General features: G+C 43.0%; 1 protein-coding gene across 3 annotated transcripts in view; it reads left to right on the top strand.

The window, feature by feature from the left end:
- The window catches only part of Mylk (myosin light chain kinase), a 241,483-nt gene that overhangs the window by 74,085 nt on the left and 153,868 nt on the right, over nt 1-13,530 (top strand). For all 3 annotated transcript variants that reach the window (XM_047563725.1, XM_047563723.1, XM_047563724.1), the window contains one exon: nt 310-477. In XM_047563725.1, coding sequence (XP_047419681.1) covers nt 391-477 — 87 coding nt within the window. In that variant the 5' untranslated portion in view covers nt 310-390. The remainder of the gene's footprint in view (nt 1-309; nt 478-13,530) is intronic.

Raw genomic sequence — 13,530 nt, forward strand, 5'->3', positions numbered from 1 at the left:
CTGAACCATTCAGTCTCCTGTTCCTGTTCCAGTCACCCTTTCCTAGAGGAGGGGGACAGAGAACAGAAGGGAAGTTCTCCAGAGGGAACTGAGGAGGCAGGCCAGGCCCCAGCAGCTGGAGTCTGGCACAGGCTCTGCCTTACCCTGGAACCTCATTGGTCCCAGAAAGAAGCTCTGAGTGTACACTAACCAAGTGGGGTGCCTGCACCTCCTCAAGCCCACACCCCCAGGCTGGGCATGTGCGTCTAGAGGGAAGACAGCGGTGCGCTTTGCCTCATCTGACCTGGTCCTCTTCCTTCCTGTTTGCAGTCCACGGGGGATGTGAAGTTGGTTGCCTCATCACACGTTTCCAAAACCTCCCTTAGTGTGGATCCCTCAAGGGTCGGCTCCATGCCCCTGACAGAAGCCCCTGCTTTCCTTCTGCCCCCTCGGAACCTGTGCATCAGAGAAGGAGCCACTGCCAAGTTTGATGGGAAGGTAAGAAGTATGGCTGCCCTGGAGGCTGGGGGAGGCCATAGCAGGCCTGGTCTAATTTTGGACTTTTGTATAAATTGGATATATACCACTTCACTCTATTTCTTTAGTTTATAGTGGACTCTGGTCTATGTTGGGGGAATTGGGAATGGAGAGGGACATACAAGTTAATTGTCTTTATACATTTTGCTGTTGATAGGTGCATTCTGGGTTCATGCCTCCTAATTATAGAATATATGACCTGGTGGCAGGAGAATACAGCTTGGGTTTAAATATGTATCCCCTGATCTTAGAGAATTGACTGTAATTTTTCTCTTGCCTTTGCTCTGAAAGGAATATTTGATTAGCTGACCTTGTGTATACACCCAGAGTAGTGAGAGGAGAGCTAGGACCCCTTTTTTAAAATTCTCTTGCCTTTTGTCAATGAATCTGGGTCTCTTGCCTTGGGAAATCCATTTCTTCTTCTGCAATTGGGAACAACAATTCCTTGTCTACTTTGTGTGAAACAGAAGAAGACGTGAACGTTGAAGAGTAGCTATAAGAATAACTTAATGCTCTGCCCAGTCAGAAAACATTTTTGTAAGCTGGTGGGCTGACATCAACTCGACATGGAGATGCAGGCAGACATGGGAGAGGTTACAAGGAGCATTTGTCCTGGAATGACTCATGGGGAATCTACCCCAGGAAATGCCTTAGCTAAGAGACTTTTATGTGACACTAGCAAAAGACCACTGAGGTGAGGGGAATGATGCTCTTCTTGGGTGACCCTGGGCTTACTTTTGTGCAAGTGGTAGATTTGGCCATGTGGTCATCTACAGAGTGTGCCAGGGCTGCTGCCTTGAACAGGGACTGTGGCTGCACTGAAGTGTGTGCTAAGCACAGCCCTGTCCAGTGAGGACTGTTTGCAGGTGGATCTGACCTAAACTCCTTTTGTATCTTTTACTTGGAGAAGATAGTGGGGGAATGTTGGGAGTGTTTGTGGCTGTATCAGTGTGAGGGCTCTTTTCCGTTGCCCTGGCTGGTCTCCATCCTCTCTTCCCCACAGCAGGCAGGAAGGAAGTGATAGGAGCAATCAGTCCCTGGTGTTCAGAAATGGCTTAGATGACCATAAAAAGGAATGAAGTACTGATTCATGCTGCAGCATGGACAAACCTTGAAAAATTATGCTAAATGAAAGAGACCAGCTACGAATTCATATTAAATAGCCAAAGTGGAACTCTCTATCAAAACAGAAAGTAGATTAGTGATTTCCAGGGTCAAGGAGGAGAAAGGGATAGGACATGAATGCTAGTAGATACAGGGTTTCTTTTTGGGATGATGATACTCTTTTGAAATTAGAGGCAGTGGTTGCACATCTTTGTGGATATATTTATAAAATACTGAATTATACACATTAAAAATTAGAAATAAACATTTAAGAAATGCCTTAGACAACAAAACTGATCTTGTCTCCATCCCAACCCTCTTGCCATATTGCTTCTGATTGACAAGCTCCTTCCTTGACTCAGACAAGTGTGGAGAAGACATGGCTTAGCTTCCCTACATCTGATGGCAGCTTTGCTTCCTTTGCTAATTGGAAATTGGAAATCCATATGCAAATTGTGAAGGACCATGTCTTTAAATTATGCAATTAGAAACTTCACAGAGAGAGCAGTGGCCCAGTAATCAGCATGCCCAAGCTTTTATACCTTCTATGACTCTAAGGTTTCTTTATCTGAGGAAAAACATCTGGGGATTTCTGGCCCCTGGGGTGTGAGAAGAAAAGCCTCCAATGATCTGAAAACCTCCCAGTAGGCCCCACCTCCTAAGTTCCCACCACCTCCCTATAGTGCCACCAACTAAGGACCACACATAGGCCTTTGGGCACATAGTCAAGATCCAAACTGTGGCAATGTAAACTGTATTCTTAAAATACTGTATTCTTAGCAGGAAGAGTAAAGCAGAAAGTATCACAAAACCAGACCTCAAACTATACTACAGAGCAATAATAACAAAAACAGCATGGTGTTGGCACCAAAATAGACTTGTAGACCAATAGTACAGAATAGAGGACACGGAGACAACCCCATATAAATACAGTTATCTCATACTAGACAAAGGTGACAAAAACATACAGTGGAAAAAAGATAGCCTCCTCAACATATGGTGCTGGGAAAATTGGAAATCCATATGTAGTAAAATGAAACTAAAACCCTCTCTCTCACCCTGCATAAAACTCAACTCAAAATGGATCAAGGACCTAGGAATTAGACCAGAGACCCTGTACCAAATAGAAGAAAAAGTAGGCCCAAATCTTCATCAATTCACTTTAGGACCAGACTTCCTTAACAAGACTCCCAAAGCACAAGAAATAAAAGCAGGAATCAATGAATGGGATGAATTCAAACTAAGAAGCTTTTTCTCAACAAAGAAAACAATCAACAATGTGAAGAGAGAGCCTGCAGAGTGGGAGAAAATCTTCATCACACATACTTCAGATTGAATGCTAATCTGAAGCACCTCTTTCTATTGGGGGACTTGAGGGACTATAGTGACACTTTAGCTGAACCTCATGTTCACACTTTTTTTCTGAGATGCTCCAAACTCACGGTATTCACCTCTGTGGCCTCAGCCCCTCACAGCCTTTAGGACTTTCCCACTTTGTGGCATATACTTTGGACAGCACTTGCATGACCCACTGCCAATCCCTCTTGCCCCTGTTCTTCCATGCTAGAGGCCACTTGAGGAGCTTCCTTTGCAGCTCAGGGTGACCAAGTGACACATTCAGGCTGAGGTCATCAAGGGAGCTTCTGGGAAAGCTTTTCCTTTTCCAATTAAAAAAGAAGACGAAGAAAGACACCCCTGTGCTCTCATATTCCACCCTTGCCCTGCTTCCTGCCTTGAATACAAATGTAATGCCAAGTGTCAGGTAACCATTTTAAAATCAGGAGGCAACGAGGCAGCACACTAAGGATTGGTGGAAGGCAGGAGGATAGCAGTAGAGGGCACATAAAGACCAGCATGAAGAGACAGAACTCCTAAGGATCAAAGACTTTCCAAGGTAAGACCTTTGGCTGTGGTTACTCACACAGGACATTTTACAAAGAGTATTCCTAAGTGATAAGCATCTAATGATATGCATGGAGAGATAGCCTCCTCCTAATCCATGGGAATAAGTAGGGAAGAAGATGTCACACAGGAGGAACTAAAAAACTCTTTTGAACCCTTACCAAACTTACACTCAGTGATGAGGGTACCTTAATATGAATTGAATATGGTCCTGCAGTTGAAACATTCTAGAAGAATTCATTCTTCCCTGGCTGTGGCCACTCAACTTGACCCAGCAAGGCCAGGAAGAAGAAGGACCAGGAAGTCATCCCTGGGGCTAAATGCTGAGCTAATGTTTTTATGGAGCAACTACTCTTTTATCAGGTACTGATTTGGCCTGAGCTGCCTCTTTTCTTCTTTCTTTTCTTCTCTTTCTTTTGCTCTGCCAGCCCAAAGCTCAAAAATATATCTTCAGAAAATCATAGAACCTTGTCTCCTTATCACATTATCACCACCATTAGACCCAGGCAGTTTGAGCCCCTGCCTTGAACCCACATTCTAGAAATTCCTGTTCCTTCATCCAGCTTTGCCCTCTCCACCAGGAAGGGAATCTGTCAGCCCACCATTATGGCTACTAGAATCAAACTGTCCCCCGGTGCTCAGCACCCAGGAATTTCTACAAGATGACCCTGAGCACTCTTACAAGGCATTTGTGTTCCTGTGTGTCCTGGAGGACCACAGTCAGGATGTAAGGAGGTGGAAAGATAAGTGCCCAGGGCTGTGCCACCACACACTGCCCATCAGCACCTGGGGCTTCATACCAGGGCCCCCCAGTGTCAGGGGTGGACCGAGTCACCTCTGGCCATTCTGCTGCCCATGAAGGCAGCTGGAATACTGATGGGCTGCTTTCCTCACCACAGAGTGATGGTAGGAAAGTGCTAAAATGACTGGAGATTTCTTCCCTTCTACCCTGGAATTCATTCTTAAAAAAAAAAGCAAACATGGCAACAGGGCCTGGCTGTGCTGCAGATCTGAGGAGCTAATACTTCCTTGCCACTTGAGAAGTGCAGCCCAAATGGGGTTTCAGCCTCTGTGTCTGCTGACGTGGGCTTCATGACAAAAGGATAAGTCTGGCCTGCTCACGGCATGTGTAGTTTTAAGCTGAGGAGGAAGGGAAAGAAAACACGAGAAAACCTGACCCATGGAAGCAGGAATGACTTCCCAGTGTCCTCTTTAACCAGTGTAGCGTCCTCCGCCCAGTGCCTTCTTCACAGTTCACTTCCACTCAGAAGTGCTGACTGTTGCCCTTGGTGCCTTGAGAAACCACGAGGATGTTTCTGGCCTGCTTTCTGTCCTGGGGAGTCTTCTCGATGTGTCTCTGTTGAAGAACATGTGCGTATAAAACAGCAGGCTATGACTGCGATTAGATGCTTGAATACACTCAATCAACAGTTTTTTACTATAGGAATTTAGAGTGATTAGGTTGAGGCTTGGAGAGACTTGAAAACTGGTTTCTACCTTCTGCCCTCCCAGTATATCCTTCCTGCTATGACTTAAGTGATGCAGGTCTGACTGAGCCACGTCCCTGCTTCACATCCTTGACCTTGAGTAGCTCCCCATTGCCTGATGTTCTTCAGCAGTGCTTCAGAGTCCTCCTAGGACCAGCCCACAGCTTGCCAGCATTCACCCCTTTTCTCCCCTCTTCCATCCAACATAGCTGAGCTCTGGTCCCCTCACTGGCCAGTGTGTACACAATATGGGTGCTCCATTCTGAATTGCTCTGGGGAGAGAAGGTAAACAAAGAAAATATTTTATCTCTTTAATGAATTGGGGTTAGGAATGGGACAGAGTATGCTAGAAAGGGAACTAGCATTGCTAATGGCTTATTGGGGCCAGGCATGTCATCCTGGTCATATTATCCTCACAAGGTAGCTTTTATCCCCACCTTTTGCAGAGGAAGAACTTGGGTGGGAGCTCAGGGATTACAGATCCTGGTGCAAGGTCACACCAGGAAGTGATGAGCCAGTCCTTTGGGATCCAAATCTCCTGCCCTCTGTACCATATGAAGTCACCCTTTCATGTGTCTCATTGGTCCTCGAATTCCACCACTGTTCTTATTCATCTTTGTGCCTCGAGAATAGTACAATGTCTGCCTCATGGTGGGTACTCAAGAGGTGTTTGATGTCCTGAGGAGAACCAAGATGGCACAGTCTGAGACTCTAGCCACTTCCAGCCACGTCCCCAGGGTGCTGATTCTCACCGTTGTTCCCTCCCATCCGCATCCCTGATCTCCTGCTCCCTTCCTTTCCTCGGTGTCAAGAATGCTCTCTCCCACTCTTTTCTTTTCTGACACCTGGGATTGAAGCCAGGGCCTCGCTCGCACTGGCTAGTCAAGTGCTCTACCACTGAACTACATCCCAAACCCTTTTCATTTTTCTGTTCTGAGGAACTTGCAATCCTCCTGCCTCAGCCTCCTAAGTAGCTGGGATTATAGGTGTGTACCACTGCACCTGGCCTACTCTCCATTGTATTGATTTAAATTCTATTTCCTTTAGAGTGCTTTCCTTTAGTATGTTTGGGTATTAAAAACATTAGAGTACAGAATAACCATGGTTATAGGATGTTTAATATTCCTACTAATCACGTAAGATTAGTCGTGAGCAATAGTCACAGGAAAGAGTGGACTGCTTTGGCCTTTGAAATGTATCATTTACTAGCCTATGCCTTTAACTTTGTTATGAAGAGAAAGTAATTTAAATATTAAACTATTTTTCAAACAAAATTTCAAAGTTCTTTCCCTTGATCCTTAACTTCCACTCTCCAGAGGTAGCTACTGTAAACAATTGCAACATCCTTCCAGAAATGTTCTATGTAAATATGAGCATATATCCCAATATTCTTTTTACACACAAATAAGCCTATGTGCATATGCTGATCCGCAACTGGCTCTTTTTACCTACAGCATCTGGCATTCTTTTTTTTTTTTTTAAATATGTTTTTTAGTTGTAGATGGACACAATACCTGTGTTTTTATTTATTTATTTATATGTGGTGCTGAGGACCGAACCCAGTGCCTCGCACATGCTAGGCAAGTACCCTACCACTGAGCCACAACCACAGCTTTAATCTGGAATTCTTTTTTCACATCAGTACATAGATCCACCAGACAGATCTAGTTCTGAACTTCCTAACCCTCGGTTGCACTCTCTGAGTTTCTATAATGCTTCTGTATATGACTCATTTTTACCCTTTATCAATTTATAATTTTGTTAGTGTTTATTATCTTTTGCTTCCTAAATGAGTGATTTATTCAAGATCCAGAGCTACACTGTTGAATGGGAGAGCCATTAGCCATGTGTGGCTATTTAAATTTAAGATTAACTAAAATTAAGTAAAATTGAAAATGTGTTCCCTCAGCCACACCTGCCATATTGTAAGTGCCCAGTAGCCACAGAAGGCTAAAAGATACCTTGTGAGACAGTTCATTATTGAACATACCTGTTGTCACAGAAAATGCTATTGGACAGGGCCAATCTAGAGCATTCTTATACTTAATTCAGTTCTTAAGTATTGATTGTGAACCACAGCTAGAAGATACATTAAGAATAGTTGTTATAGTTACAATAAAAACATGTCATTAAATTTTTAAAAATGTACTCAGAGTATAAGATTTATCCAGAGAACAGTGCCATCTCTTGATGAGAGAATCTTTGTTTGCCTCAGTATCCCAGCAAGGTTGTCTGTGCTCCCAGATTTTCATGGCTGTCTGTTCTAGGTGTCTGGCATAAGCTACCTGGGTGTCACAGATTTCCTGAAGCACCAGAAGGGGCAATGGCAAGACAAGTATTGCTGAAATTTTACAGTTTCCAGCAGCTGGTGACCACTTCAGGTGCAAAATGATGGACAGAACAGGCTTATTAACTTTCCTCCCTTCCACATATGCAATTGAAATAAATTCGAAAGAGTGAATTCAGAGCAGCACTGGAAGCATAAGAGGGCATTTGTGGGTGAGTTTCGGCAGAAGTGAGAGCCTTTAATTCAACATTGAAGTATTTCAAGATTAGGAGTGGACTATGGAGCAGAAATCAGGGGGAAGGCAGGAAGAATTCTTTACCAACCATCTATTTGGGGAGAAAATTAAGCTCATAATGTAGATATGAGTCAATAACTCAGAAAAATAAAATCATTTTTCTTTGTCATGAGGTATAAATGAATTGGATGTGCTGCCCACTTGTGGGATGGCCCCTCTAAGTGAAACCTGCTCAGACACACATCCCACATGGAACTTGTAGTTAGCCCCTTACTCAAGGAGACAGGATGATACCTGAGTAGCAGAAAATCCATCACAGCTATCCACATTTGAAAAACAGTCCTCTAGTAATTGGTTGTGAATACCTAATTCATGGTTACCAGACTTTGGAGGCAAACAGATACATCATAAAGTATTGCTATCAGGAAAATTCTTCCCTTTTTAAAATCAACCCATAGATATAACTCAAAAGTATTAATTATAGTTACAGAAGAGAAAGTGAATTCTGTAAGCTTTGGCAAGCCAAAAGTAGTGGTGAATGGTAGAGACAGAAAAAGAGGAAGAGCAAATCATGGGGATATTAATGTCTTCATTTTACATGATGGGAAAGGAAGAGGTACTGTGGAAAATGGAAGGATCAAAAGACAGAGGTTTAAGTCTACAGCTTAAGATCATGATCACAGAGGTAAAAAAATGATCAGATCTTGGGCCATATTTGGCACAGAGATCTTTTGTGTTTGTCCCCTGATATTCTCAAAAAGTCTGAGCCAAGATTTACACATGAGAAGATGGACACACAATCCATTTGTAAGTGACTTTTCTTTAAGAGAAAGAGAGAGGGAAGGGGAGAAAGGAAGACACAGAACTGGCACCATTTCTGCATGGCTGCGCTTGCTCAGTGGGTGCCATCCGCTGTGTCTGAGCATGTCTTTTCCAGGTTGCTCCATCCCCACCATTCCCAGCCATCTCCCAACACTAAGGCCATTGTCTGTTGCCAACTGTGACTTTGCTGTTTCCTTTCCCTTCGGTGTTCATAGTGGGACAGCAGAAGAGGCAGGAACAACCTCGAGACATTCCTCGTACAGGCTCACTTTCTATACTTGGGTTTCCTGCCCAGGCTCTTGAATTTGAGATTGTGCCACAAATGTCCAATAAGAGATCTAAAAATCAAGACAGAACTGGCAAGAGGGAGGTAGCATTTGTCAGAGAAGTTCTTCATCATTCATTGTGATGGGTGTAGTTTAAATTCTAACACAGAGATATAGACACTTGGAAGTTGAAGGTGAAATGGTGTTTACCAGAGTGAGGCAGGGGACAGGGAGGGATGGGGCAAGACTAGTTAGTGCTAAGTTATATTTAACAGCAAGAAGCTCTGGGGTGCTTAGGGTAACCATGGATAACAGTAATGTACAGTACATTTAAAAAGCCTGAAGAAAGGAACTTGAAAGTTTGTATCATAAAGAAATGATCAGTGTTGGAGGAGATTGGTTTGACCTGATTTAAACAATATACAATGTATTCATGTATCAAAACATTCCATGGTACCCCACTAATATGTATAGTTTTCATATTTTATGTATTAGTTAAAATAAATTAAAAAGAAATAGAGACTATTATTTAGAATCATGAAATTAATGGTAAGAATAGAAAGATGATTTCAAAGGTCTTATCTGGATAGTGATACTTTGGGCAGGGAGCAGAAAGAGTAAGAGAGAAAGAAATCTTTCGCTATTTTATTCTCAACTTTCACCTCTTGCTTTAGATGTGTTATTATTTTGCTGGGTTTATTTTAAACAGGAAATAGAAACTACTTCTGTATTATTTAAAAAATGTTTTTAGTTGTAGATGTAGTATTTCACCTCTGAGCTACAACCCTGGCCCCAACTTCTGTAATTTTCAAAAGCATAATAAAACTGCCTGTAAAAAAAATAGTTGTTATACTTAACAGAGTTCATTGTCCAGATTCTACCTGATAAATGGTCAAATACAAATACACAATTTACATTGAAAAATGTAGACAAAGTTTGGGCACAGAAAAACATATAACTGCCCTAAAATACATGACACAATATTGCTGACAATTAAACAAATGGAAATTAAAAGTACCTTCCAAGTATTTATGTATCTGAAAATCTGGGAAATTAAAAGACACCAAGAGCCCACTACTGGGACTATAGGAGACAGGTGAAGTTGCCTTTGCTGGAAATGCCAATTATTGATTATAGGGGCAATAAACCACTGGTACACTTTGCCAAGAATTCTGCTTTTGACACTATAACTTAACTTTTAAAGGAGAAGATAAAAAGTAGTTGGTTCAAAGATGTTCAGAGCACTATACATTAACTGCAAAAAAAAAAAAAAAAAAAGAAGAAGAACCAGTTTGCTCAGAGGGCAACGATCATTAAACAAACACATTGATATGGCAGATACTACATATCACATAGTCAGCATTTTCAGTAGCCACCTCCAAAAATGAAAATGTATGTAACATAAAGTGGAAAGAAAGTTGAACTACACAGACCCATCACAACTGCATGGAAACATTGAGTGTTCACTACCCACAGTTAGAAGTGGATTTGGAACCATGTAAATAGAGTTGTTTTTGTTGGAAGTTCTCTAAGTATCAGGTTTTAAAATTTCTTGGTGACAGTTTACCAAAAGGAAAGCTGGAGGTTGGTGCCCTCTGAATACATAGGTCTCCCTGCTAGTAAAACCTGTGTGCTACTATTATTTTAACTGTTTCCAATGATCTCCACTGTCTTCCTTGAAATGGAAACAAAGTTGAGTGGCAAAATAAGAATGAGAGATGGAGAACCCAGATTAGGGTTTTCCTGCTCTCACTGTGCCTTCAAGTGGCCAGAAGGCTGGCGTGAGCTAGAGGGAGGTCACTGAGGGTTGGCACATTCATCCTCATTCAGGCAATTTCTGCAGAACTCAGGATGTTCAGCTTCCTTACTGTATGCAACTTCCTTCCAAATTCAAAGTTAATGATAAAGATGCTACTTTTGTTTTAAAAAATTAAAAATGACCATGAGTTGAGTTTCCTCTGTGTTCTGGACAATGGGATTACAAAGAAAAAACAAACATGCCCACCACCTTCAGTGATCTTGCAACTAATGAATTGTGGATTTTGGCAACAAAATTAAATTTTTTCTCCTCTCTGAATTCTTTTCCAGCTCTTATATCCTATTCTATTCTCTTGTATTGCCACATTTTGGGAGGGTTTTAGTCTGCACTTTACAATGTAGAATTTAATTAGGTGACTGACAAAAATGACTGTGGAAAGAACCCTGGACTGGGGTTCTGATTGTACCTGGTTGCCTTAAACCTTTCCAACAACCCACTGTGACCCCGTCTGGTTCTTTCTTCTACAGTCATGGTTTAGATGATCCTTAAGGTCGTTGGTGATCTAAAATTCTGTGACTTACATATTATAGTGTGTGATCTCTATTTCATAGGTCTAATTTTTTAAAAAAAGAGCACCTTAGTGCCTGCTCCTGATAGCTACCCAGAAAAGAGAGACTGTTTTACAAATTTTCTAAACATTAATCTCTTACCTCATTAATATTCTGCATTTATTACCAAATAGATTTTGAGTGTTTGGATTGGATTCATTTAACTGATGTTTGCTGAACATTTTACTAGGAGCTAGACATTTGTCTAGTACTTGGTGTGTTTTAGGAAGACTGGACCATCATCTGGAAGGACTGTAGAATTTGGTATCTGCACATCAGGTTGGGAGCTGTACCAAATAATCCTTTTCAAAAAATATTTATTTTTGCAGTTGTGAATGGACAGCATGCCTTTATCTTATTTGTTAATTTTTAGGTGGTGCTAGGGATCCATCCAGTGCCTCACATGTGCTAGGCAAGCACTCTGCCATGGAGCTACAGCCCCAGGCCTGGACCTTTATAATCTTGACAGTTATTTCCATCTTTAACATTTTATTATCTTGTTCAGAGTGTGTTTGTGTCTTGGCTATAGCGTTTTCTTTATATTTGATTCGATTGTCTTATTTTTAATAATATACTGCACATCTGTGTAGCATTTTATAGTGTACGAAGCCCTTCTAGATGGAGAGTAGTGAGAGTTTATTAACCTCTCTCCCATTCCTCAGCACCTAAGAAAAGACACACAGGTAGAATGGAGTGAAACAGACACAGGGAGGGCCAGGGACTCTCAGGGCACAGTGCTCCCCAGGAAAGTTCGAATTGGAATGAGGCAGAGTCTGATCACCTTCTCTGAATTAAATCTGACACTCTCCCTACAGGCTAAGGTGCCAAGATGGCCTTGTGTACCTGAGCATTCCTCCCTTACCCTCTTCCTGGCTTATCTCTCATGAGGTTCTTCCTAGCAAGCTGCCCTCCTGGGCTTTTGAGTCTAGGCTCTGCCTGGCATTCAGCTTTCTCTACGATGTGGGGCCAATTCCCTGAACCTGCCCTTTTCCCAACTGGCTTGTGCTGAGCCCCTGTCCCCTGAGCAGATCCTGGGCTCTGCCTGGTGGAGACTGTACCCAAGACTATCAGAATGCTGCCCAACCTCTTCCAAATGTCACCTCTGGCAGGGAGCCAGTTTCCCTGTGGATCACACTGGGTCTTTCTTATACTGTAACTTTGGTTGTGTGTTCTGGTTATTTAGGTGCTGGTCACTAGAATGGGGGCTCCTTGAGAAAATTTCCTACTTATCTTTGGTTTCTCTACAACCTCCGGGATGGAACTCGGGCCATGGTAGATATTCAGATAAGTCTGGTTAGGTCATTGCTGAGCAAAGATCACTTTAAATATATCAGGGCATTCAACCAGCCTAGTGATGCCAAAATGCCATCCTTTGCCACCTTCTTTGGCCATCTGTGTGTTGGTTACCATAGGGAGCTGGCTGCTCTTAGGACTGCCAGCATGATCTGAAAGGAGGGCAGGGCTATTGGTTATGGGCCTGAGTCTTGGTCTCTACTGCACTCTGACCTCTGGACTTTAGTTTCTTCATCTATAAAATGAGGAGATCACACTAGCTGACTTCCATGCCCTTTCCTGCTCTGATGTTCCATGATTTCTTAAGAATAAAAATGTAAACAAGATTTTGGAATAAAGTCCTAGTGGTTCTATTAGTGTGCTCAGCAGCTGACCCCTAGTACTATGTGAAGGTTGTGATGCTCAGGAGACTCACTTGAGTGGGTAGTGTGCAGGCTGATTCTCTTTAGTAACTGTTAGCTATACGCAGGTTATTTGCTACCCCTGGAATATAGAGAAGACAGAGAACTAAGATAATGTCCCTACATTCAAGGGATTCACATCCTTAATTTGCTGCGGCTCTAGATCTACATGTCCCATACCTATTCACACACATCACTTGAGTGCTGAATGCTGTGTGGGAAGGTAGGAGGGACTCTCTGACACCCCAGTCAACCCTGATGGTCCCTTCAAGTCCAATCACTGTCCCCTGCCTCTGCTTCAGAACTCTCTAAATGAGGGGTGATAGGGGCGGGCAGTGATGGTGAATAGATACCTGTCTCCTGGCAGCTGGCAGAGAAAAGGTGAGGATGAGGAATAGACCCACCCGTTTGTCTCTCATTTGGTGACATTCTGCGTCCCCAGGCAGCTGCTCCATTCGATGCAGGTCCCTCTTACTCAGAGACCCCAGCAGGTCGGTGAGCAGGACGCAGCAGTGGGGCAGTGTGGGACCTGCTGAGAGCTGGAGTTTAGGTGGCTGGTGTAGCAGTGCAGCATCCCTAGCCTGTGAAGTATGAAGGACTTGGCTCAGCCCAGCCCCCAAACCCTGGGAAGCCTGACAGGGGACTGAAAAATGAGCCTGGAAGAGTTGGAGCCAGGAAAGCAAGGAAAATCAAATCAAATCTGGATCCTGGTTTAAAAGGCATTAGGCTGAGGGGAGCCAGGCACCTGAACATACTTTCCGCAGCCTGTCACACTGGCTTGCATCATTGAAGCAGGGAGGGGAAGGGGGGAAGAGCAGCCCGTGGAGACTGGTTTCTCTGGCTGCAGCCC

Source organism: Sciurus carolinensis, chromosome 9 (assembly GCF_902686445.1).
Source record: "Sciurus carolinensis chromosome 9, mSciCar1.2, whole genome shotgun sequence".
In the NCBI taxonomy this organism is placed as follows: Eukaryota; Metazoa; Chordata; class Mammalia; order Rodentia; family Sciuridae; genus Sciurus; species Sciurus carolinensis.